This window comes from Mesoplodon densirostris, chromosome 8 (assembly GCF_025265405.1).
Source record: "Mesoplodon densirostris isolate mMesDen1 chromosome 8, mMesDen1 primary haplotype, whole genome shotgun sequence".
NCBI classification, from domain to species: Eukaryota; Metazoa; Chordata; class Mammalia; order Artiodactyla; family Ziphiidae; genus Mesoplodon; species Mesoplodon densirostris.
In genome coordinates, this window is record NC_082668.1 from 19,309,731 (window position 1) to 19,336,672 (window position 26,942).

The 26,942-nt window shown below is 44.2% G+C and overlaps 1 protein-coding gene across 1 annotated transcript in view; it reads left to right on the forward strand.

Annotated features, from left to right (window-relative positions):
* The first annotated feature begins 951 nt into the window (after positions 1-951).
* NHEJ1 (non-homologous end joining factor 1) overlaps positions 952-26,942 on the forward strand; it is a 76,037-nt gene continuing 50,046 nt past the window's right edge. The window contains exons 1-5 of the mRNA XM_060106497.1: positions 952-1,040; positions 3,925-4,101; positions 4,551-4,763; positions 12,072-12,210; positions 12,790-12,848. Coding sequence (XP_059962480.1) covers positions 3,925-4,101; positions 4,551-4,763; positions 12,072-12,210; positions 12,790-12,848 — 588 coding nt within the window. The 5' untranslated portion in view covers positions 952-1,040. The remainder of the gene's footprint in view (positions 1,041-3,924; positions 4,102-4,550; positions 4,764-12,071; positions 12,211-12,789; positions 12,849-26,942) is intronic.

The following is a 26,942-nucleotide window of genomic DNA, read 5'->3' on the forward strand; positions in this document are numbered from 1 at the left end:
TGTTCTAGAGCAGGGCCATGGTTTAGTGGGCCATGATTGAATGATATTTTGCCTGTGAACTGTCTATATTCGAACCCCAGCATTCACTAACTGATATTTATTGCGCTTCCTATGTGCAAGGTCCTGGAAATACAGATATGGATAAGACAGGGTCCCTGCCCTCTCAAACACTTATGGTTTAAAAAGACATGTAATTACCAACTAAAATCCAAAGCAGAAAGCAGTCTGCAATAAAGATCGAAACAATGCTATGGGAGCAAAGAGGAAGAAATAATGAATTCTGATTGGGGATAGTGGGAAAAGCTTTACATAGAAGCAGCACTGAGGCTGGCCTTAACAAGAGGATTTTTCGTTGTGGAACAGGGATGGGGAGAATTTTTTAGGCTCAACTATTCAGCTCGAGCAAAACAGTAAGTTGTACAAAGTGCAAGATGAGTTGAAGGATTTCAAGCTTCTCTGTGGTGATGGAGCATAAATTGGGGGTGCATGGAGGGAGAAATGAGACAGGAGAGGTAAAGGATGAGGTCAGACCATGGGATTTATGCCTGGGAGACTCATCTCTTAAACAACTCGAGTGCTGGTGGAGACCCAAAAGAGATATCTAGTGACGTTCAATCCCCTCGTTTTATTTAAAAACAAAACAACAAAAAAAAGAGGTTGGACGCGTAGGGAAGGGAAATGACTTCGGGTTTATCAACAAATCCAAATCCGGGATCCCCTCTCCTGCACTTCGTCCGGCATGCTTTCTACTCTGCCAGCGCGACACTGAGGGGCGCCACTACCCCTCCACCTCTCTACCAGGGGGTCCTCCAGCCTCTTCTCGCTTTCCCGGCCACGGAGTCCCTCCACCTCCGACGGCTCCAGTTTATCAGCTCCGTGGGCCCAGATGTCCCGCCCACATCAGGCTTGGGCTCCGCCCCAGTGTCCCAAGACCCCGCCTCCCCGTGGTTGGGGGGAAATGCCCCTACTCTAGGCCTTTCGGTTTGCGCGGGCGGGCCAGCTTGCCGCGGGGAAAGTGAGAGCTCTCCAGGCCACTCACGGTAGGTGGGGTCGAGCTCTAATCGGGGCCAGGGCCGGGGCTGGGCGGCGAGAGATTGCTCGGACTCTGCGGGCTGGCCCTGGCAACGCGCTTCCTCCCCAAATTTTCCTCCCAGGAGGGACCCGCGCGCGGCCGGGGTTCTGGGACAGGCCTCCGGGGGTGGGTGTGGGCGGGGCCGGGGGGCCGCGCGTGCGCAGCTTGCCTCCCGGCCGCGAGGCGGGGTTTGTGCGGGTGCTCCTATGCGCGCAGCTCGGCGCCACCAAGTAGCCGGTTTTCGGCTTTGTTGCCCTTTGAGGGGTACCGAGCCGCGCCTCATGCAGCCGGTGCTGTAAAAATAGAAACGTGGACGGTGAAGTGCTTTCTAGTGAGGGCAAATGGAAACTGGACGCCAGGCAGGTCTCCCGGGGTGGGGCTGTGGTAAAAGGACCGAGGGGCGGGGCGTGGCCCAGCCCGGACGGTCGCCGGGATTTTGCTGCCCTCTGCAGGATGGCGGAGGAACTGCGCCGAGGGAGGGGCTCACGGCCAAGGGGCGGGACTGGGGCCGACCCGCTTTAGGCCACCCCACTCCTCTGTTGGCCCTCGGCGCGTCCCCTCCCTCATTCAAAATAATAAACGGGTGACTCTGGTTAATGTGAGGGTTAAAGGCGAGGTATAGAGGCCTCAAAGCAGGACACGCGTGGTGGGAGCAGCTAACCCAGGTCTGATGCTGAATATCTCAGACCTTTTTAGGGGGCTTGTTGATCCCAGATCCCACATTTTAAACTCCTCCCCCACCCGCAAAACAAAACATACTGTGTGAGGGTCCTGAGCTTCCAGGCTTTCCGAAGTGACAGGCTCGGATAGTCAACCCAGTTTTGGTGACTCTTAGAGCGCACGCTGGGGAGTGTCTGTAAGGGAGAGAAGGGCTTGGCGACTTGCTGTTTGTGACCGACTTGCTGTTTCTGACCTTGGGCAATGTGGAACTCTGGTCCCGTGAGGACTAGCTTAATCATTCCAAGATCTTCTCTTCCCAGTAGGAACAGCAGGTGGGAATGTGACTGAAACACCATCCTCTGAACACAAGGTTTTGAGGCTGCTGCAGATAAAAATCACAATATATATAGTTCTATTTCACCTGTCTAGTGACTGTACAAATTATGTTACAAGGCCACGCTTCAAAAACTAGGTTATGGTTGGAAGAATAATGGTTTAGATTGAGATGAAAATGACTGGAAGAACAGCACCGTGTTAACCACGTTAATGAAATCCAAGGATTTTCATTGTTTTCTTTGTATTCTAAGATCTGCGGCCCCCCCCAACTTCACTTTGTGTTTATAAACTGAAATTACATCACTTTTTTTTTTTTTGGCTGCGCCACACCGCACGCAGGATCTTTGACCGGGGATTGAACCCGTGCCCCCTGCAGTGGAGGCATGGAGTCTTCTTAACCGCCAGGGAGGTCCACCCTTTTTTCTTTTTTTCTTTTTTACCCTCAGGAAAAATGATCAAACTGCCTGTAAAGTAGCCACAGTTACTGAACATCTACCAGATTAAGGCTACAAATTTAGTTGCTGAAGTAGAAAGGTTGGTTTCCAGGATGTGCAATAGGGCATGATATCACTGATGGCCAGTGCCTTGGATGTGGGTGTGGATGATGAGTGAAGTGGAGTTAATTCATGGTTTCTACCTCTGTGATGTGCTGTGCCTTATATTGACTTCTTAGTCATTCAGGGTCTTCTTGAAATGGGGTTGGGGCTTTTCTCCTTGCTTCTGGACACAGAGTTATTAGCTCTTTATTTGTGTCTCATTGATTCCTTTGAGAATTTGACCATAGCTGTGGACCTCTTCCCTCCAAATGGGTACATGCAGGTATGCACAAATTTTGCATATAATTCCAGAGGGTTTACATGCATAGACTCTAGATTAAGAATCCCTGACTTAGAGAATGTATATATATTTAGAGAAAAAATATATTTAGGGGGCATATAAATGTATATATATATATATATATACCCACACACACATATTTAAAATTCTGAGAGCTTCCAGAGTTTTTTTTTTTAGATTTTATTTGTTTATTTATTTATTTATTTATGGCTGTGTTGGGTCTTCGATGTTGCATGCAGGCTTTCTCTAGTTGCGGCGAGCGGGGGCTACTCTCCCCTGCGGTGCACGGGCTTCTCATTGCGGTGACTTCTCTTGTTGCGGAGCACGGGCTCTAGGCCTGCGGGCTTCAGTAGTTGTGGCTCGCGGGCTCTAGAGCGCAGGCTCCATGGTTGTGGCGCACCGGCTTAGTTGCTCCGTGGCATGTGGGACCTTCATGGACCAGGGCTCGAACCTGTGTCCCCTGCATTGACAGGTGGATTCTTAACCACTGCGCCACCAGGGAAGCCCAGAGTTTTGTTTTTAGATAATGATCAAATAATTTGAATTTCCTGCGCATGACACTTATGACGATGTTTTGTAAAACAAGAACTATTTCTTCTCTTCTAGAAGTTCTGGGAAAGGATAGCATTGACATATTCATTGGGAATGTGATAAAGATGCAACAAGAATGGTTTAGGTTTCCATATTGTTATATTATTAGAAAGCAGAAATACTAGTACCAATATGCTGAGGCTTAACCGCTATAGAAGAAGGAGATATTTTATGTTTTCTAGGAATTTAATATGGGAAAAAAAACCCCTCACAATTCTAAATAGATTTTTAGTGGCAAGAGGTGGTAAGGTTGGTGCTCAGCTGGTTATATACTGGGAGGGTGAAGGAGAGGAGGTAGAATGTAAATCAATGCCTTCTGTTTTCTTAGGATTTTCACAAGATGTATTTGATAGAGAACTCTCTGAGTGGTGTCCCCCCAGGCCTACAGCACCCTGGGGGCACTTTGCTAAATTAAGACTCTCCTGCAGATGGAGGAACTGGAGCAAGGCCTGCTGATGCAGCCGTGGGCGCGGCTACAGCTTGCTGAGAATTCCCTCTTGGCCAAGGCTTATATCACCAAGCAGGGCTATGCCTTGCTGGTTTCAGATCTTCAACAGGTGTGGCATGAACAGGTGGACACTAGTGTGATCAGCCAGCGAGCCAAGGTAAGTGTGAAGAGAAGTACTGCTATGGGTGGCAGTGGACAGAATTTCTTTCCTAGTGAAGGTCAGGGGGCATTGACATCACCCAGCTCATTGGCCTATAGGTAGCCAAGGAAGGTCAAATTAGGTTGCTACAATTCCCATTAATGTTCTGCACTTCTACCTCTAGCCCTAGGATCTTTCCATATGAGTGTGTGTGTGTGTGTGTGTGTGTGTGTGTATGTGTATGTGTTTCTGTAGTGCATTCAGTGGAAGGCAGAATTGTGAAGTAGGCCAGTTGATCTCTCTTCTTTTTGTTTTCTTCTTTCCTGTTCTGATGTTTTTATTTTCCCTTCCCTTCCTCTTCTGCCCTCTGTCTTCATGTTAACCAGAGCTTCCCTTTGCTGTTACTTACCAGGGAGTCAGTTTCCTTTTAGCCCTCTCACCCTGTACAATGCTTGCTCTCTTTTTAGGAGCTGAACAAGCGCCTGACTGCTCCTCCTGCGGCTTTTCTTCGTCATTTGGATGATCTGCTTCGCCCATTGTTGAAGGACACTGCTTGCGCTGGCAAAGCTACATTCTCCTGTGATCGTGTGGCAGAGGCTCTGATACTCCGGGTGCGGAGTGAGCTGTCTGGTCTCCCATTCTACTGGAATTTCCACTGCATCCTAGCTAGCCCTTCACTGGTAAGTGCAATTCAAATATGGGGTAGGGAAAGGGGTGCCAGCTGCTTTCCCTTCTCAAAGATTCTCAAATGAAGCTTTAGGTGGTTTTTTTTTTTTGGTAAACTCCATTTGACATTTGCCTCCAATTAGAAAACTTTCCTTGACTAGAAAGAAGGCAAAAAGTTTTCTTGACTGGTACATTCTTTCCTTACAAAAGGAGCATAGTTTGGGCCTACATGCTTTACCGGGTATCTTTATTCGTTACTTCATTTATTCAACATTTATTAAGCATCTGCTATAGGCTAATTGTTGGGTGTCCAGATCTAAAACAATATAGCCTATTCCTGGAGTTCATAATCTAATGAGAAGACAGACAGGAAACAGGATAAATTATGGTATATACTTTGACTGAGATAAGCCCAGGATGATTGAGGATCTGAAAAACCTTTCTGAAGAGATAGTTTCTGACCTGAGGTTTGAAGATGAGTAGAAAATAACTGGGAGAAAATAAAAAGATCATTCTAGGCATGAATGCATTCTGAGAGGTGTGGAGATGTATAAGTGTGGGGCAAGTGGGGGAACTTCATGACTACAGGGAGCCGTGAGAAATGAGGTAGACAGTGGCCAGATCTTGAAGGATTCTAATGAGTTTGGATTTTACCCCAAAGGCAACAGGGATTCACTGAAAGACTTTGAGCAGGGGTTTAACATGATCCAATTTGTAATTTATCAAGATAACCCTGGCAGTAGGGTAGGCTGTATACCAGTGTTGAGTACCTTTCTGAACATTATCTTGTCATTTAATCCTCACAACTGTCCTGTCCTGCAAGATAAGTATTATTGCCATATTTCAGAGTAGCAAGCTGAGATTGAAGGTAATTTGTCCAAAGTCATCCAGTTTATAAATGAATGAGCTGGAATTTGACTCCCAGGTAGATCTGATTCAAGAGCCCATTTTCAGGGACTCAGAAGATAATGTCCTCTGCTCACTTGTAGCTTTCTAGGCCCCAAGAGCTTTTATTAGCAATTAGTTAGTTGAGAGTGAAAAACTAGTTTGCAGGAATTACTTCTGCTTGTCCTTCCACCCTTTTATATAAACAGAGCTTGTTTTAGCATTAGAGGACAGGGTCTTCTATGGGGGTCCTAAGGTTGTAGGTTTATCAGCAGAGGGATCTGAAGGCAAGTGGGCATCATTTCCTGTCTCCCTTCTTTAGTTTCCCAGAGGTAGTGTGATGCTTTGGCAACAGTAGGGTGATGGAACAAAGTGCTTTTCAACAAACTTCCATTTTTGATCTAGTATTTTTGACCCAAGCTAGTCTTGAGTGTTTGGAGAACTGCTGCTCATTAACCTCTGAATTTTTTTTTTTTTGCGGTACGCGGGCCTCTCACTGTTGTGGCCTCTCCCGTGGCGGAGCACAGGCTCCAGACGTGCAGGCTCAGCGGCCATGGCTCACGGGCCCAGCCACTCTACGGCATGTGGGATCTTCCAGGACTGGGGCACGAACCCATGTCCCCTGCATCGGCAGGCGGACTCTCAACCACTGCACCACCAGGGAAGCCCTAACCTCTGAATTTTTAAGGCCCATAAACAGTGCTTAGCAAATAATAATCACTCAATTTTGTTGATTTTAATTGAACTTCTTGTGAAAATTTCCACCTTGCTTTAGGTAGAATTTATCTATCTTGTTCAAAACCCCTGTAAATTTTTCTAAGTAACACCAGGAGGCACTGTTCCCTCAATAATGCTTGTTATGGCACCAAAACATTTGGGCAGCCTTGGGGAAGCCCTAGCAATAGCTACTCTCATTTTATATCACACAGCCCTGGAAATTCAGAAGAGTGAGATTGGGGAGGCAGTTCTTGTTGGAAGCTGATGGACTCTAATAGTTTTTTCTTTTAAAAGAATACACTAATGAACACTTGTATAATGATATTATAATTGAAAGTAATGGGTGAAGAAAACCTATCTATTCTAGGCAAATTCCTCTAATTGGGGAGCTGCAATTTAAAAAGAGGCAACAGGGGCTTCCCTGGTGGCGCAGTGGTTAAGAATCCGCCTGCCAATGCAGGGGACACGGGTTCGAGCCCTGGTCCGGGAAGATCCCACATGCCGCAGAACAACTAAGCCCGTGCGCCACAAATACTGAGCCCGTGCTCTAGGGCCCATGAGCCACAACTACTGAGTCTGTGTGCCACAACTACTGAAGCCTGCATGCCTACAGCCCATGCTCCACAACAAGAGAAGCCACCGCAATGAGAAGCCCGCGGACTGCAATGAAGAGTAGCCCCCGCTCGCCACAGCTAGAGAAAGCCCGCGCGCAGCAATAAAGACCCAGTGCAGCCAAAAAAATAAATAAATAAAATAAATTATAAATAAATAAAAAGAGGCAACAGTGTTTAGAGTAGAATGAATCTTGGTTGGCCATGGGGAGAACAATTTATTAATAATTATGCTTCAAGGTATATTATTAAAAGAAGAAGAATACCATCCCAGGGAAATCCCTGTACCTGAGGAAGCTTTATAGGGAAAAAGTTAGAGCCAGTGGACACTGGTGAGGATGTAGGCGGATACTATTTCAGGCTTGTGTGTGTGTCTGTGAGGTCACACAGTCATAATTTTTGTTTGTTACTCATTCTTGTCATAGTTTTTATTTAATTCTTTTTGAATGAGTAACTCATGCAAAAGGCAAACACTTCAAATAGCATTTAAGGGTATGTAGGGAAGAAATAGGTCTTCTTTCTACTCCCTTTCCAGTCCCTCAGTTTCCTTCTCTGAAGCAACTACTGCTGTCAGCTTCTTGTGAATTCTCAAGGAAAGCCACATGTATACGTGTGTGTATATGTATGTATATATACATATATATATCAGTATATGTATATGTATATATAAATATACTCATATAGTCAAATACATATCTAGATATATGTATTTTCACAAATGGCAGCGTTCTGTTCACAATGTTCAGTACCTTGCTTTTTTCACTTAGTTTTAGAACGTAGAAATCATTCACAGCAATACATTTAGAAGACCTGCCTTAATATTTTTTTAATGGCAACATAGCATTTTTTTTTTTTTTTTTGCGGTACGGGGGCCTCTCACTGTTGTGGCCTCTCCTGTTGCGGAGCACAGGCTCCGGACGCGCAGGCTCAGCGGCCATGGCTCACGGGCCCAGCCGCTCCGCGGCATGTGGGATCCTCGCAGACCCGGGCACGAACCTGTGGCCCCTGCATCGGCAGGCAGACTCTCAACCACTGCGCCACCAGGGAAGCCCGCAACATAGCATTTTGATGAATGAGTTTATCAACGTGTATTTAATTGCTCTGCTGCTAGTAGACACTTAAATTGTTTCCATTCTTTTGTTTTTATATGTAGTGAATATCCTGCATTTACTTTTTCTATGTGTAAATGTGTGAGTAAATTCCTAGAAGGGGAATAGCTGAATCAAGGAGTATTTGCATCTTTGATCTCGCTAACGTAATGTTGTGTTGTCTTCCAGAGAGACTGTGCAGCTTAACTCCTCCAAGTCATGTCGGAGAGTAGGAGAGTACCTGTTTCCCCACACTCCCTACCACATTCACATTAATAATGTAATACTTTTTATGTCTCTGCAGGATATTATGGAATATACAAAGCTTTCTAGCACTGAGCCCATTTCCACTTCTGGCCGACTTCTCTTCATCACCCCCTCCTCCTTCCCACTGTCTATTCTTCCTAGTATCTAATGTAATTCTTTTTTGTTGTTGTTATTCTTATCTTTTTTTTCTAATGTAATTCTTTATATTCCATATTTTGAGTTTCAAATTTGTCACCTCTTTGGCCAGATTATGATTCCCAGGAGTCACATCTGAAGGTTTTTTTGGTGGTAGAAGGAGCACAGGCAGACCTGAATTTGTAACTCAGCTCCATCACTTTGACTACTTATATTACCTTGGATAAGTTACTGAATTTTTACGAGTCTCAGTTTCTTCATCTGTAAAATGGCGATACCAATCCTGACCTTACCACAGAGATGTGAGGATTAAATAAGAGAACATATGTAATGTTACTTAACCTTAGCATTATAGTGGGCCTGTGAGAGCAAATAGTCCAACTCCATAATTTGTCTTTTTAAAAAAAGACAAGGGGCTTCCCTGGGGGCTCAGTGGTTAAAAATCTGCCTGCCAGTGCAGGGGACATGCAATCGAGCCCTGGTCCGGGAAGATCCCACATGCCGCAGAGCAACTAAGCCCGTGCGCCACAACTACCGAGCCTGCGCTCTAGAGCCCGCGAGCCACAACTACTGAAGCCCGCGTGTCTAGAACCCGTGCTCCGCAACAAGAGAAGCCATCGCAATGAGAAGCCCGCGCACCGCAACAAAGAGTAGCCCCTGCTCGCCGCAACTAGAAAAAGCCGGTGTGCACCCACGAAGACCCAATTCAGCCAAAAATAAATAAATAAAATAAATAAATAAAATAAAAATAAAAAAGACAAGGACCATGAGAATATTTGGGGTTAAGCCATTTTCACATCTAGGTGCTATGAGAACCAGGGCTAGAATCTTGGTCTCCTAATTCCCAGTCTACTATTCTTTTCATTATATCTAAACATGATACGTTTCATCTTGGGATTGATAACTGCCATCCTGCTCTTCTGCCTATGACTTATGAACATTTCTATGGGAAATCTGAAGATGCTGGGGAAAATTATAAATAGCTTTTCCTCTGGAGAAGATTGACGACTCCTGTTCTGTATCCACCACACTTCCTGACTTCCTTAACTGTTGTGATCTCTTTGAGCGCAGAAGCCTCACAGGGTCAGAGCATGTATTCAGCACCCAGTAGGTATTTGTTGAATTGATTTATTGAACTGCATCGTTTCATATGTTGCTGTCTGTAAATGAAGGGGAGGGAGTGTCCCAGCCTCCTAAAGCACTTCAAGATTTTTCTTTGTAGTGTCTGTAGATTTGCTTTGAAATCTGTTGCTTCAGCCACAATGTTTTATTCTAATTAATTGATCTAAGTTAGGGTTCAACTAAGTTTGAAATGAGTTATACCCCAATGAGTCAGAGTGGTGTAACCCAATCCTGTGAAATTATTTGAGAAGTTGAAATATTTAAGGATAAAAAGCTTTTAAAAAATGCTCTATAGACATTGGAGTCCTATCAATAATTTCAATAATTACCACATTTAATTAGACATGGCATTGATTAAAAACTGTTTCTCATCATGTCTCACGCTGTTATATTTACCACTACTCAAAGGAATTGCTGTGAAAGTAGCCCCCAGAGAAAGGTTGGTTATTAACTCTAGGAATTTCTGTTATTTGAGTGCTACCAGCAAATGGATGGTGATGCTGCTTGGTTAGCAGTGGCAATTATTTTCAATTCAACTCACCAAACATTGGCTTGCTTTCATACAAGTATTCACCTAATTTTCCTCCTGATCTCCCTTGAGAAGGACCAAACTTAAAAACAATTCCTAGGAAAGAGAGTTGAGTCTAGAGCAGATACATTTTCCAAAAGCAGAGCTTCTGTCACGTTCTGAGCAGTACTTCCTGGAGGTTTAAGTTTATACTAAGGACGGAGCTGGCAGACAGTTCTAGGTTGGGACGTGCTACGTGACAGAAAGAAGTGACGGGTGTCTATAGCTGGGCCTGATCGCCGGCCTTCCACTCTGCACTGTTACCCTGCATTTCTTGGGTCCTAGTGCTGGTGCAAAAGCTGCTGCCACTAAATCCTAACCTCCCGCAACCCTAACACACACCCAGTGTCTTCTCCTCTACTCTGTCTTTAGAGAAAAAGAATCATTTCCTGTTAGTTTGAGCCACAATACACCTGAAGTCTTTAGTAATAAGTTTTACTAGAAAATTAATGGAAATGAAAACATACAAGTCTGAAGAGTCCAGACTTCTGATCCTGATCCAGATGAGTCTGGCTTGCACATCTTATGGGCCACTTTAGTACCTTTTCCTCACTTCAAGCCTCTGTGGGATTTCTTGTCTAAAAGCTATCCTTTTTAGGTCTAGGGTATGGGTTGGCATACTATGGCCAACAGGCCAAACCTGGCTTGCTGCTTATTTTTGTAAAGTTATACTGGAACCCAGCCACCTTCATTTATTACATGTTTTCTATGACTGCTTTCTTGCTACAGCAGCAGAGTTGGATATTGTGACAGGGACTATATGGGCCACAGGGCTGAAAATGTTGACTCTCTGGCCCTTACAGAAAAAGTTTGCTGACCTGTGATCTAGGGCGTTTCTTCTCACTGCCTCCTTTAGTTCATCTCCTTGGGGGAAGGGAAAGGAACTTTCATAATATCCCCCAGCCACAAATTATCGATTTTAGCTAATTTTTTTGACAGCTAATGGACACCTTGTATAGGTGAATGGAATGGTTATTCTATATAGCTATGCATTACCATATGAGAACATCACTCTAGCTGTGCTGCAGTATAGCCATGCTTACATCCTTCTTACCTCTGGTTAAGAGCAAGCTGTGTAGAGGGGTGGTTTATTCCTTCCTAGGCTGGTCTCTTGGTGACTGGCTTGTTTCTGTTACAACAATGACCTTAGACTTTGCTGCATTTGTGGGAACAGATGGAAACTCTGGCCTCATAGGCTATCATCAGCCCTGAAATGGTTCATAATTGGTGTCTGGGTCTGATTTGACTTTCACAGTTCTCTACTTTCTGTTGATATTTGTCTTCTATTACACTCCAGCTAGCATACTCTGTTTTAGTTGCACCTACTTGCTTGGAGGTACTTGGATCTTCTGCTTCCATCTCTCAGGTTTTTTTTTTTTTTTTTTTTTTTTTCCTTTTTTGCGGTATGCGGGCCTCTCATTGTTGTGGCTTCTCCCATTGCGGAGCACAGGCTCCGGACGCGCAGGCTCAGCGGCCATGGCTTACGGGCCCAGCCGCTCTGAGGCATGTTGGATCTTCCCGGACCGGGGCACAAACCCGTGTCCCCTGCATCGGCAGGCGGACTCTCAACCACTGCGCCACCAGGGAAGCCCTCTCAGTTTTTGCTTAGAGTTGAGTCCACACTTAGCTCTTACCACCTGTATCACATCCTTCTCTTAAATCACAGCTCTAGGTTATCTACTCATACATGTTCTCCTTTATTCTTCCCATCCTTTTATCTGTGCCACAAAGAAAATCCTTGAACCTCTTTCATATACTTATTTAATTATTAAATTTGTGTTTACATTCATGTAAATGGGTTGCTTGACTATGAAAATACAAGTTCCTGTGAAAACATTTGTTTTTCAGTATTTTTTCCTGGTACCTTATACACTGTTAGGGAGTACTTTATGTTTATCTGTTGGCTAATTGGTATCTCTTCCATGGAAGGTCTCCCAACATTTGATTCGTCCTCTGATGGGCATGAGTCTGGCACTGCAGTGCCAGGTGAGGGACCTAGCAACATTGCTTCATATGAAAGATCTAGAGATCCAGGACTACCAGGAGAGTGGGGCTACGCTGAGCCGAGGTGAGAGGACATTCTTTGAGGAGCTGGGTCGGGAGTGGTACAGACAGTCGAAGAGCCTTAGCAAAGGGAGAGACTCATTTGCATTAGGGAGGTGCTTTCCCGAGGGTGGGTGCTGGGTGCTCACCAGGACTGGAGACTAGATGACACTTCTTTTGCATCAAGTACCTGGCTGGGGCCCAAGTATCCAATAGAAACTGTAACTGAGTCTAGACATGCCCTAGGCAATGGCAAGGAAAGACTCTGGAAAGGGCCAACAGCTATATAAAATCTCATGAGGGAAAAAGGACTTGGGACTTTAGGAAGCTGCATAGCTCCAACTTCAGAATAAAAATTCAATTTCACCTGTCTTTGTGGTGGGAAAACCTTCTAGAGCACATGCTGCCACTGAGCCTGTCATTTATTGCTAATCACCCTTTCCTGCTCCTGTTTGTCCTCTTCTCCCACTGGACGAGGTGTCTCTGGGTGTTGCATCTTTATCCTCTTTCCCAAGAAATCCTGGGCTCTGTTCCCTTTCCATCTCACAGGTAGGAAACTCATTCTAAGACTCATATTTCTTTTCTGCCTCCCTTCTTGTTACAGATCGGTTGAAGACAGAGCCATTTGAAGAGAATTCCTTCTTGGAACAATTCATGGTAGAGGTAGAGTATTTGTTATTTCCTTTCTCCTTGTGCAGCTTTGCTTTACTTCCTCTTTCCAGGTGCCTGAGTGGTGACTTGCATTTTGGGTGTTAGGTTTGCTTGCATCGTTGGAGAGCCCTTTCTGTGGAAAAGTTACCTATAGAAAGTCTGATAAAGCTTAAGATGTTCCTGGGGAAGATGGGGAGAAGTAGGGGGAAAGATGTAAAAGGCGAAAGTGAGCTGATGAACATTTGTAAAACATCTCTGCTAAAGTACCTAGGGACTTTGTTTGGAATTCTCTTGGAAACCTTGGTTGACCAGTTGCTAAATTTTTGCTTGCTGGGATCTGATACCAGGTCTGGATTGTGGAGCAGGGGGCTAGTCATTATTACTTGTCCGGGCCCCTTCGACATCCCGCAGTAGAGGAAGGTGAAAAGCACAGGGCTACCATTTGGGGACTGTCTTGTGGGCACAGTAGGCTGTGGAAAATCACAGTGTTTATACAAGGGGACTGGCAAAGGAATGAATGGGGAGTAGATAATTGTGGCCTGTCAGAAGCTCCTGCCTAGGTTTCCCTTCTAAGGATTGAGCTTGGCCAAAAGAAACATCTACTAAATGCCAAGCAGGGGTAATATTAATAGTAGTGACCTTTGATAATACCAGTCAATATTGATCTTTTTCTCTAACTCTTCTGAGACTTGTTGGTCGTACAGTTGGTACCCTAGTATTATTGCACTATTTTCTAATTATACATGTTACCCAGGTTGGTACTTTATTGTGTAAGTAAATAATGCTGTTATAATATTGTGTTATGTATAGATTATTTATATTTCTGTCTTGTCTTCTAGGCTAATTTGTAAGCTTGTTGTGGACAGGGGCTGCGACTCCTACTTCTTTTGAACCTGAAATTAGTGCTTTTCACAGGGCTGAGCAAAAAAGCAGGTGATCTGGAACCTTCTGTTCTGCCTTTGTCCGTTGACTGAGCAGTAGCCTCATGATGCTTGAGGTCTTGACAGTGAGAACAAAACATGTGAGTTGAGCGCTCAGTCCAACTACTGAAGCAGTTGTAATTCTGGAGGAGAAGGAAAGCATGTGTTGCTAAGTCCTGAAGCAGAATAGGTTTCAGGTCTTCATGGGGAAAGAGAGATCATTAAACCTAAACTTGTGACAGAGAGAGATTTCCTAGGCCCTTTTTCTCTCAGATAGCTTCCCCCATTTTTCCCTCAGATAGTTTTCTCTCAGATAGGTCTGGGTATTAAGGAGGTTAATGTAGGCTGGGATGGCATACTAGTTCCCTACCTCAGCCCCTTAGTCAAACAATGAGAGGCTTATTCTTAGCTCAGCAGGGAGGTCCCTTCCTGATCTAGTGCCTGCATACGTATCCAGCTTGGTTTCTCAACATTTTTCTCCGTGTATTTTATGCTTCAGCCATGCAGAATGGCTTTGAATTACCAAAAATGCTGTTTTCTCTAGCCTTTGTGTCTTTGCACACATTGTTCCTTTATCTAGAATGCCCAGTGCCCTGGTCTTATCTACCTTGTAAACTTCTATTAATCTTTCAAGTGTCAGCTTCAGCTTCTTTGGGAGACCTTTCCGGACTGTCCTTGTAAAGATAATCCTTCTTTCCTGCTACTATAGTGCCTTGGTTCATGCCTCTATTTTACTAGTTATAACTTTGTCATGATGCTGTTTGTATGTCTGCAAGACTATATCTTTTTCCACTGATCTATGGACTCTTTGAGGGCAAGGACCACGTTGAATGTGTTTCTGTGTTCCCAGCACCAAACATAGTGCTTAGAAGTAATAGGTTCTCAACAGGTTTGTGGGTGAATATGTTGATACGCCTACACTGGAGGGATTTTATGAAAATTGTGGCGGTGTGGGCTGTGGATATAGTGTTGCTTGTTAGACCCATATTTGGGATCTTCAGTTATTCTCCTGATTTATTTGGCGGCTTTGGATAAATCACTTCTCTCAGAGCCTCTATTTTCTCATTTGTAGAATTGAAGTCTCATTTCTTCCATGCTACTGGGGTGGAGGAACACTGCAGAACTGAATGAGAAAGCATACGGAATACGGGTGCTAGCCCAGGGAGGGGATTGGTGTTTGGAACCAACTACTTCAAGAACTCTGGTCCTCTAGGTTCTGGGTGGATCACATCCAAACTGCATAGACTTGTAGAATTTTATTATATCTGGAAAGGATCTGGGTGATAGATAGTTGTAGCTTTCCATTTCATAGATTAAGAAATTGGGCCTCAGAGAGGTTAAGTGACTCGCCTAAGGTCATATGGTGCTAGCTGTATGTTTAGGACCATCCACACTTCTTGACTCATAGTCTAGGATTATCCCTATTTTGTTTTGCTACTTTTATACGCACAAATAGAGGAGAGTCAAGGGCTAGGATAATGTAGAATTCTTGTGACCCCTGGGATCACTGCCCTGTCCTCGGAATGTCCTGCAGAACTGCTAGAACCGAAAGGTTTCCTACCGGGACTGCAGCATTTCTTATGGCCAGTGCATCTTTTCAGTTACTCTGCTTGCCTGGGGTCCTACAAACAGGACACAGAAGGGTCACGGGGTCACCCAAGACTGAGCTGAAAGGATGTGCCATCAAAATAAGCAACATAGGAAGATAAACAAACCAGAGACAGAGAGCTCGGGATGAAGGTGCAGGGGGGCCATGCGGTCAGTGCCTTGGGTCTGTTTTTCCTTCTTCTCGTTAGGCCTATTGCTAGGCAAGAGGCCATCGAGATAGGGCACAGGAGGCCGTAGGATGGGAGGTTTCTAGGATACTAAGTCCAGGAAGAATATTTAAGGATCGAACAGGGGTTACTTCTTCATATTTGGTCCTTTTGTTTTTCCTCTCCCCTTAGGAGCCTGATTTTCATTTCCAGGGAGCTCAAGGGGGCCAATCGATGGTGGCCTAACTAGAGGGGGATTCCTGGCAGTGCCCATTCAAGTCAGGGCTGGCCCTATTCTCACAGAAGGCAACATCCCCATGTAGAGCATTTCCTAGGACTAGGGGCTAGGAGTAAAAGACCAGTCAAGGAATTGGGGGCTATTACTACATGCCAGTATGAACAGTGTTAAAGAGGAAGTTTAGGATGAGTGGGCTGGCATGGCCCACGCTCAGCAGGGTCCACTGGAGGGAGTTCCTTCCCCTGGCCGCGTCCATGCCTCCCTCTCTTCATCTGGTTGCCATCAGGCTGTACGGCTGCTGGCGTGCTCTTTATTTATTTATCCCAGTGTAATGGGGTGAGGAGGGAGCTGGCCTAAGGCTGGCATTCCGAGGCCATGCCACGAGCCACAGGCGGTTTGCATGGGTGTGTGAGTCACTGGGGCTGCATGCTGCTCAAACCAGACGCGGCTGGGCTCAGGGACAGCAGGCAGCCCAAAATAGAGCCCCGCCCTCTGCAGCTGGCAACCCCTGGCTGGGAATCAGCCCTGTACACCGAAACCTGGGCAGTTGCATGAAGTTGGCTTCCTTGGGGAGGGAGGCCTTAGCAGAGATAGAGATTTTTGCAGTTCTCTCCTTCTCTGTCTTCAGAGGAGGATATTCAGCATAGCAGTCACTCCCGTTACTGCTTTCTGAATGCCTTGTAAGACTTAAAGAATCTGTTCCGTGTAATATCTTAACCAATTTCTATTATGTAGTTATAGTTCTACAACTATAGTTAACATTGATTTGACTCAGCATCCTAAATGTAGCCATGGCCTTTGTGTCCTGTCTAGTTTTAGTTAGTATTTTCATCCCCTGTCTGGTTGCAGCCTGATTCTAGAGCAGAGACTTCAAGCTATGAAGATATTCATTGCTGCTCTTCTGAAGCTAGAGCTTATATCAAAGACACCTGGGGAAGATGCAGAGTTCTTTAACCTGAACATTGCTGTCCTGTTAAGTTCACAGACAGCTTCTACTTGGTTTCCTTGGCTGGCTCTCCATCCTTTCCCTACCCTCAGATGTTCGTGTTACCCAGGATTGGGTCCTCCCTCCTCCCACCCCTCCCTCTCTTTCTCTCTGGGTGATCTCATCCAGAACCCAGTTCCAGCTATCACTAGTACACCCCTGAGTACCAGTTTTATATCTCCACTATGTTTCAGGCCCATATTTCTTTCTGCATATTTGACATTCCCACCTGGATGTCCCAAATGCAATACCCTAAACGTGTCCAAAATTAATCACCTACTCCCCCCAAACCCAGTTCTCTTCTATATATTCCTTATCTTGGGGAATTGTACCATTATCCATTCAGTTTTCTAAGCTAGAACTTGCGAGTTATCCCCTCTTCTCTTTGTCCTTACTTCCAGAGCCTAACTTATTAACCCTTTTTTGAATCTGCTCTTCTCTATTCCGGCTTCCATTGCCTTAGATTAGCCATTCCCCACCCCGTTTCTGGTTTGACTATGCCACAGCCTCCTAACTTGTCTACCAGTCAATACTTATTTTCCTGCAGTTGAACTTGCAGTTATGTCAGAGTGATCTCTTTAAAACAGGAACTTGATGATGTCACGCTCTCGCTTAAAGTCCTTAAGTGGTTCCCAGCAGCCTGCAGGGTAAAGTTCAAACTCCTTGCACGCCACACAAGATGGTTCATGATTTGGTCCTGCTGACCTCTTCTGCCTGACCTTCTGTCACTCCCCAGTAGCACCCGACCCTTTCATCATGTTCAAGTATTGACAGCTTCCTGCCCGTACGTCTCGTGACCCATTTGCCTGGTAGTCTCTTGTCCTCATGCCAAACTCCTGTTCAATTTTGCCCACTCTGCACTGGTGTCATCCCTTTTGTGAGTCTTCCATGACAGTCTTTCCTTTTCTCAGTCTGCTCTCCTTCCTCCAGGGATAAGTACACTACCCTGCTAGCCCCACAGCCCCCTGTACTTATCACTGCTGTAGAATTTGACATCAGGGAGGATGTGGAAATGAAAAGAAGGGTAGGGAGACAGAGGACAATTGAGTTGGCTAATCCTTTCCCATTTAGGTTTTTCCTTTAAAATGCTTGTCAATTCCTTCTCTTCAATATACTTTCTTAACATGGCTTCCATAGAACAATACTCTCCTGTTTCTCCCCGTCTCATTGGTTGTTCCTTCTCAGAATCTTTTGCTGGTTCTTCTCCCTTACCTCCTAATGTTGGAGTGCCTTAGGACTCAGTCCGTGATGCTCTGATCTTTTTTCACTCGTTTAGTGATCTCATCTCGTCCCATGGCTTTAAATATCATCGTGTTGATGAATCCCAGGTTTAATCTTAATTCTAGACCTTGCCCCTAACTTCAGACTGCCTCCTCAACATTTTTACATGGAAGTCTAATGGCATCTCAAGTTCAACATGTCCAAAACTGAACTCCTCATCCTAACCCCCAAATTTGCTTTTCTAAAAACCCCCTCCCACGTTGATGGAAACTTCATCCATTTACTTGCCAGGGCCAACAACCTTGGAGTCATCCTTGACTTCTGTCCTTTCACATCCTACATCCAGTTTATCAGCCTCTTAGCTCTACCTTCAAAGTACACCTGTAATTTCACCTCTGCTGCTACCACTCTTTTCTGAGCCACCATCGTCTCTTACCCACATTTTTGCATTAACCTCTTCATTAGTATCCCTGTTGCTACTTCTCCTCCCTTCTGGGCCCATTACCAGCAAAGTGATCTTATTAAAACACAAATCACATCATGATACTCTCCCGCTCAAAGCTGGCTTCACATTTCATTTACAGAGTAAAGCCCAAAGACCTTATGATGGCCTACAAAATCCTACATGATCTGGATCTTATTACCTTTCTGACCTCATCTCCTCCTTCTCCCCCCACTCCCACTCCACTGCAGCCACACTGGCCTCTTGCTGGTTTTCTAATACTCTAAGCATCACCTCCTTTAGGCCTTTACACTGCCTATTCCCTCTGCCTGGAACGCTCTTTCTTCAGATATTTGTATGGCCAAATCCCTCCCTTCTTTTCTGTCTGTATTAGTTATCTATTGCTGTATAACAGATTACTCCAAAACTTAGTGGCTTAAAACAATAAACATTTATTATCTCACATGGTTTTGAAGGTCGGGAATCTAGAAGCGGCTAGCTGGGTGATTCTGGCTCAGAGTCTCCCTTGAAACCGCAAGTCAGGATCTCGGCTGGAAAGGCAGTCATCATAAGGGGCTGGAGAATTCACTTCCAAGCTCTCTCATGTGACTGTTGGCAGGAGGTGCCATTTCATTGCTACATGGCCTCTCCATAAGGCCGCTCACATGACACGGCCCTGGCTTCCTCCGGAGCCAATAATCCGAGAGGCTGAGAGACCAAGACCAAGACCAAGACCAAGATGGGAGCTGCAGTCTCTTTATAACTTAATCTCAGAAGTGACACCTTATCACCGTCTTGTCTTGTTATATTCTCTTCGTTAGAAGTGAGTCACTAAGTCCAGGCCACACTCCAGGAAAGGGTAATTAAGCTCCACCTCTTAAGGGGAGGCATGTCAAGAAATGTGCCGGCATATCTACAGGGACTACAATCATGTCTTTGTTCAGATGTCACCTTCTCAGTAGGTTTACCCTAATTATCCTATTTAAGATTGTAAGCCACATCCCTGCCCTTCTGCACCTGGCACTCCCATTTCACTTTACCATACTCTACTTTTTATTTTTTCGCCATAGCACTTATCTTCCATATTACCATCAAATTTACTTATTTTATTATGCTTATGGTTTATGACCTGTCTTCCCCCTGCCCGAATGTATAAACTCAATGAGGACAAGGATGTGTGTTTCGCCTGCTGGTTTATCCAAGTGCCTAAAGCAGTGCCTCCACACATAGTTGGCACTCAGGAAGTATTTGTTGACGGATGAAGGAATCATATCTTCCCGTTCTTCCTTATTTTTACTGTCTTATGAATAGGCCATGAAACCATCACCTGTTGGTAGCCTGAGACTTAGACAGCCCTACTGTAAACAGATGAGTAGCCTAAGGAGAAGATCACTGGCAGATTGCCGTTCTACTACCTGCCTTGTTTCTTTGACACTTAGTTTACTGGGAGACAGTCCCAATTTTGGGATGAAGTATAAACCTTGAATCTTTTATTACTGAGAGATCCTAGAACCTCTTTTTTTAGAGCCAGTTAAGAAATTAAATATCTCAAAAAACAAAGGAATAAGAACCTGACAAAATCCTGGAAAGAACATTAGTCATAGAGCCCAAAGTAAGTTATTAAGTTTCTTCCTTCCTCAGTCTGTCCTCTCTCTGGGCTCTACTTCCAAGGCTGGAAGGGCTGCTCCTCTGCCATATATCTGTTTTTCAATATGTAGAGGAAGACATAGCATTCAGAGGATGTTTTTTCAGTTTCCTTCATGGGCATCCAGATGCATGAGAACATCCTCCATACGATTCTGTGTGTCAGTTCTCTGATCTCGAGAGACTTGCAGCTAGTTCATCCTTACAGTATTCAGTGCTGTGCATATGTATTATGAGCATAAATGGCAATATTGCCATCAAAGAGCTTGCTGTACTTAATGACTGGCTACAGGGGCCACAGTAGTGGAGTGATTGGAAAAAGCTTCCTGTAAAAGGCATGACTCGAACTGGACTTCAGTATTTCTTTCAGATTTTGCTAGGGAACTATGTGGAAGGCATTTTAATTGAGAAACACATGGACAAAGGATGTAAAATAAGAAGAAGAGTGGGTGAGGATTAGTAGAAAATAAAGTTAGCAAGATAATAACTTGAGGCTGGGTTGTGGGGAGGCCTTAAGTCCTGGCCTGGAAGATTGGTGCTTTGTTCTGAAGGTAAATGTTTTTTAGCTCTTTTCTGCCTGTAATCCATTTATTTGCCCGTTTCAGTCCAGTTATTAACATCTATCATTACATGCAGTGATTTTCAAACAGCGGCACGTCTCCTAGGAGGGAGATGGGGCGCTTTCTTCTTGCAGTTAATTACTGTTATAGAGAGTGGGAAACCATTGGAAGTTTTGACTGGAGAAGTGACATATGAAAGTGATCTTTTAGGAAGATTAGGCTGTCAGTGCTTTGCCTATGTGATCTGAAGAATAGTGGTGCCATTGACAGACTGGAAAAATCATGGGTGGGGCTCAATTAAATCTAATCTTGGGCATATAAAGGAATGGTTTTCCTTATTTAAAACACAAGTCCACCAGTATTTGAGGTCTGGAATGAAAATCTCCAGGGAGGAAGGGATGGCTGCACATGTTTCTCAACCATATTTCTTCTGAATTTTGCCTTCTCTTTGGGGTTTTCTTACTGGGATTCCTGTAGTCACCACTGAGCCCTGCTACCAGGGGTCACCACTTCTCTCTTTTTGCCCCAAGAATGTATAAAAAGGCTTCTTTCTTTATTTTCCTTTTACAAAGCTCTATAAGGGCTTATACTTTCAAAAGAAAATTTATTAAAAATCTGAGGGGAAAAAAACCACCAAAAATCTGTGGGAAAACAAAAAGGAAATCAATATCGAGAATACAAATGGGTTAAAATTACTCATTTCCAAAAGTTGGGCTTTCTGATTCTGAGAATCGCAGTAGTAAAGGGCTTTATCACATTTAAATTCTCTTATCCTAAAATGCTCAAAACCAGGTATTACAAACTCAGATGACTACAGGGGGTAGGTATATAACAGAAACATGTATCCAGCTGGATAAAAGACAACAGAGTTTGTAGGGGCCTGTGGAAAACTAAATCCTGCATGTCTAGATACATCTAGACCCAGATTGGCTAACACAGTTTAACAGACACTGCCGCAGGGGCTGTGCACCTTATTTCATTCAAAGGAAGTTACCAACTCTTCTAAAATGAAAACTATTTTTCTTTTTTTCTGTTTAGCTTCACCAAATCCACTGCTAGTCTCTCATTTGGTTTCAATCTCTGGTCTGAGAAATCCACTTAGTTGAGAATTGGGTAGTGAGGCAGTGATAACTGATACCTTATTTCTGGCAAATATCGAGTCCTTTTAGGTCTAACCTATAAGCTTCACATACCTCTGGAACATTTTGCCACAATTCACACAGTTGAGTCTCCCTCGTCGTCCCCTAGTAGAGGAAGGGTTTCATAAAAGCCCATTCGTTCCAGTGTGACCACTTAACGATGCCTTAGCTTATTAAAAAAAAAAAAGCCTTATATATAATTAGAGTTAATTTAAAAACATAAGATGAAAATCTTTTTCAATACATGTTGGATATAAATTGATTATAGGACATACAAGTGGGAATGTTCAGGAAAGAGTTAAAAATAGGATTGAAGCTTAGGTTGAAAAAGGACCTCTAGAAATAGAATTGGGAATGTTCTACAAAGGAGCAGCATTTGAAGGCACGAGAATGGAAGCATCTTTTGCTGGGAACAGCATGGAGAAAAGAACAGAAGTCCAATGATCGAGATTTGGGGAACAATCATAATTGGAAGGTAGTAGGAGCCAGTGAAGGAAACGTGAGATAGGAAGAGAATCTGGATAGAGGAGTAAATTAGCTAAGAAAGGGGAACTAGCAGTTATCAAGTACATACTGCGTGTGTGTTAGATACAGCAGTAGGTGCTTCAGCTAAGTTATAACTTTTAATCCTTACAACAAACCTTTGAGGTTGGTGATATTATCCTCATTTTATTTTATTTTTTTTTATTTTATTTTTTTTTTTTGCTGTACGCGGGCCTCTCACTGCTGTGGCCTCTCCCGTTGCGGAGCACAGGCTCCGGACACACAGGCTCCGCGGCCATGGCTCGCGGGCCCAGCCGCTCCGCGGCATGTGGGATCTTCCGGGATCGGGGCACGAACCCGTGTCCCCTGCATCGGCAGGCGGACTCTCAACCACTGCGCCACCAGGGAAGCCCATATCCTCATTTTAAAGATAAAGAAGCAGGGGCTCAAGGGCTAGGTAATTTGCTTCGGGTCACTTCGGGTCACAGAATTTGTCTCTATTCAAATCCCATGTGCTTCCCATCACCAGGGAGGGTCATCCACTGTGCCACGTGCCGGATAGAGACTAGACTGACTGCCCGAGGAAACATCATCAGGCAGTTCGGAATCTTGGGCAATATCAGCAGATTGTAGGCAGCTAAAGAAGGGTCGATTGATAAGGCAATGGAGGCAATAAGTGTAGAACTCTCATCGGGAAGTTTCACAATGAAAAGGAAATGAGAGCTAGCTGGAGAGCTAGAAGTGGCCCAGCAAAACTCCCCTTTAAAGAAGAGAAGACACATATGTGTTGGAAAACAAAGAAGCCACTGGAGAAGGAGAAACTTACGGTGGTGAAGGGAAAATGACAGTGTGAAAGCAAGGACCTACGGAGTGGAGCAGAGCGAGGGGGTAGGCCTTCCTCTGGGATTTGTGGGTGGCATGAAGGCACAGGCGATATTTTGAAGATAGACGATTTGATTTCTGCCTATTTCCCTCTTCTTTCCCCAGGGGATGTAGCCTTTTCATCCAGGAAATGTGCAGTTCTTTCCAAGGGCATTTAATTCTCCTTACTTAAAAAGAGAATCAGATGGTTCCATGACGTTTCGGTTATGCTAGAAATAGTGAAACGGACAGAAGTCAAGGTATAAGCTATATTCTTTCCCTCTTCTGAGATCCCACAACGCTTTGTATCTTTCCTGTGTCTCTTATCACTTTGGCCTTGTATATAAGAATTTCTGTACTTATCGCCCCTGTTAGGTGATAAATTCCATCAGGGCAGAACTGTCTTGCTCATTTTGTTTCCTCTTCTGAACCTACCACAGTGCCCTATAGTAGGAGGTACACAATAATGAGTGCTTGTAGGTCAAAGGTCTTGGCATTGGAAAAGTTTCTCACACTGGTAAACGTCTCTGGTTATAGAAAGGAAGAGAGAAAACAAAAGTATCCAACGACTTACCTTTAAGCTTTGCCTGATCTATTGACTTTATATAGCCTTATACCTAAAGTGATCTCTTATGATGGCCTTCGCTTGTGGGTGAAACCTGTTTTGGATAATGAGCCACAGTGAAACATGAGAGGGAGTCTGAGTCCTGTAGGTTGGCAGCTCAGCTGTCCAATGTTTAGGGAACAAGACAGCAGGATTCGTGGGCATCCTTGTTATCTCCCATAAGGGAATTGTCAAAGGGGAAATTGCCCTGGAGTCTCAGAAAGCATTTTTTTCATTCTGTGTGGGTGATCTTTGGTCTATTTGTTTTTTTATTTGGAAATTTAAACTCTGTGTGGACAGTACTTATTAAGCACCAGTGAAATATTAAACATCGTGGAGCCATACTGAGAAGTTAAAACATGGTTTCTGCCCTTGAAGGATGGACTTTTGAAGAGCGAGATTAGACCATGTTTACACATATGCAAAGAATATTCTAAATACATAAAATATATGTTGTCTGAGAGGAGGAAGAAATAGATTCATTTGGATGGGATCTGGGGTTCATACCAGGCTAGTTTGGGTAAGGTACTTCTGGAAGAGGTGAATCTTGAGCTACAAGTTCAGAGGGATTTTGTACAGTGAATAGCTGCTGAAGGAAAGACACATCTAGGGATTTTATTCATTTATACAATCTGAGAGGCTCTCCCTAAGTGTGGTGGTTTGAGGGAATCCTTCAAAAGCTCTTTGGCATCTGTTACTCTTACCCTTGAAGCCTAAGCAGTTCTGATGCTGTACATTGTCTTCTTCGAATCTTTATTCCAAAGAACTCCTTCCAACTTGGTGTGAGTGAAGCTAGGGATGAAGAGGAGCTTTGAGACAAGGATGATGATACTGCTCGGTGTAAAGAAGGACTAGTCAGTGAGCATCTTAGCATTTAGTTTTCTGCAGTACCCGGCAGCCGGGGAAGAGCAGAGTGAAACTGCTGAATTTAGTGGGTACCTAAGGAGATGCAAGTCTCAAGCAGAATATCCCCCCCAATTTGGGGTCACTTCTGATACTGAGATAAATAAGAATCCATATAAAGTGGATGAGATTAGCTACCTACAGAAGTAATCCACCCAACTGTTTGTAAATATATTGCTTATGAGATGAGGTTATAGATCTCAAGGGCCTAGGCTAGTACCTTAAGAAGGAAATTATGGCATCTCAGATATCTTGTTCAGAAGATTAGAGCCATAGAATTTTAAGAGCTGGATGGGACTTTATCAATCTAAGGATATATCAAGCCTCTTTGCTCTACTTATGAGGAAATTAGGGCCTACAAAGGTAAAAGAACTCTTACGTAGAAAAACAGTGGTAGATTTTGGCACCAGGACCCAGAATTTGGCACCAGGACCCAGGGCTCTGAACTTCCAGCCCAGTGTTCTTCCATCATGTCCCATTGCCTTGCCGCATGTTACACCGCTACACATGGAACTTTCTGTGGGCAGGAGGCAAGACTGAGACCCATCTATGAGCAATAGGGAGACTCGTAACTATCTCGTAACTTCTTTTTTTTTTTTTTTTTTGCGGTACGCGAGCCTCTCACTGTTGTGGCCTCTCCCGTTGTGGAGCACAGGCTCCGGACGCGCAGGCTCAGCAGCCATGGCTCACGGGCCCAGCCGCTCCGCGGCATGTGGGATCTTCCCAGACCGGGGCACGAACCCACGTGCCCTGCATCGGCAGGCGGACTCTCAACCACTGCGCCACCAGGGAAGCCCCATAACTTCATTTTGAGATAGGGAAGTGGTCCATGGCTAGAGAGCTCTGCCCCAAGTACTGCCTCATCTCTTACCCCATATCCCTTTCTTCCAACTCGACGTCTTGCACACCTCTTGGCTCTTACAAGCAATTTGAGAAAAACTGTTATATAGTTAATTCACGAGGTCTGAGGAGATGTACTAACAGAGGAGAAGAGTTGTACAGAATTTAGGAAAAGAAAAGCCAAGGAGTAACAATTGATTAATTTGTCTAGCACAGTGCCAAAGCAATGCTAGAGTAGAATGAGGATGAATGGCTAGTTTTTTCCGCAGTGTATATGAACTATCACATAAAGTCATTTGCTGTGTTTGCCTTTTTTCTGTGTTTAGCAAGTAGCACTCTCAGTGTTTATTCAGCGTCCCAGGAAAAATCAGCTGAAGATATATCAGTCACTGGAATAGTATAGCCCTCACCTTGTAAACTCATAAATTGGTACTTTAATTTCTAAATTGGTCTCTTATGATTTTAGTTAACATCAGTTAATCCTCTAGAGTCTGATTATCCCTAAACTAACCAATGAAAACCAAGTTAAAGACTCTGGACCTTTGGTGATGCCAACAAAGTAGAGACTCCCCATGAGATGTTGCTTCGGCAGCCACTCAGGGTGTCTCAATCCATGTATCTATTTCCCTCCCCCAACATTTCTTATTGAAAACTGTCAATAGTAAGGGCTCATCTGACTCCCTCTTGGAGGATCAAGGTGATTTTAAATGCATCACAGATCAGTCCTCGGAGAGTGGGTATTGAATGCTGTGCCTTTTGTTCAGTGCAGTAAACGTACACACGGCCCCTTTCGTCAAACCTAACATGTACAGTAAGAAATCCTCCCATCAATTTTGGGGCTTTGCCCAGCTGGAGAAGCCCTTTGGTGAAGGGAGGTATGAAGTTCTAACTGGAAGGGGGGGTCTCTCTCAGCGCTCTCTTAACTCATAGCTTTCTTTTCTTTGACTTCATCCACCGGTGGAGGAGGGAAATATCGGTGCCCCTTTGACTCTCTTTGTTCCATTTTAGAAAATTTAGTGTCAGAGAACTTCCTGGAGTTTTGTTCCCCTGGTCTAGTGAGCCCTGATATCTCAGAAGTTCGAGCATTGTTTCTGGCTGTACTGATCTGGTCAGAACCGCCTGGATCAACTAGCAATCAACTGACACACAGACCAATAGCTCCTCTCTCCTGAATCAAATGGCCATTGTACTAACCTCATATCGAGGCTCAGAATGTCAGTTTCCAGCTTGTCCTCATATATAAATATAGGTCTCTCTAGATATAAAAAGTGAGAGAGTCTGTAAGTTGCTTTTTTTTTTTTCTATACCCCCTTTCATGGGGAAGGCTAATGAGATGCATATCATTAAAGACCTGACGTTTTGTGGGACGGAGCCTTTTAAACTGGATGTGCCTGGCTTAGTCATGGCAAATATTTACCAAAAAAAAAAAAAAAAAAAAAGGGACATACCATATAAAATTAGAGTTCTGAAAATAGTACTGAGAGAGGGAGAAAGAAAAAAAAAAAAAAAAAA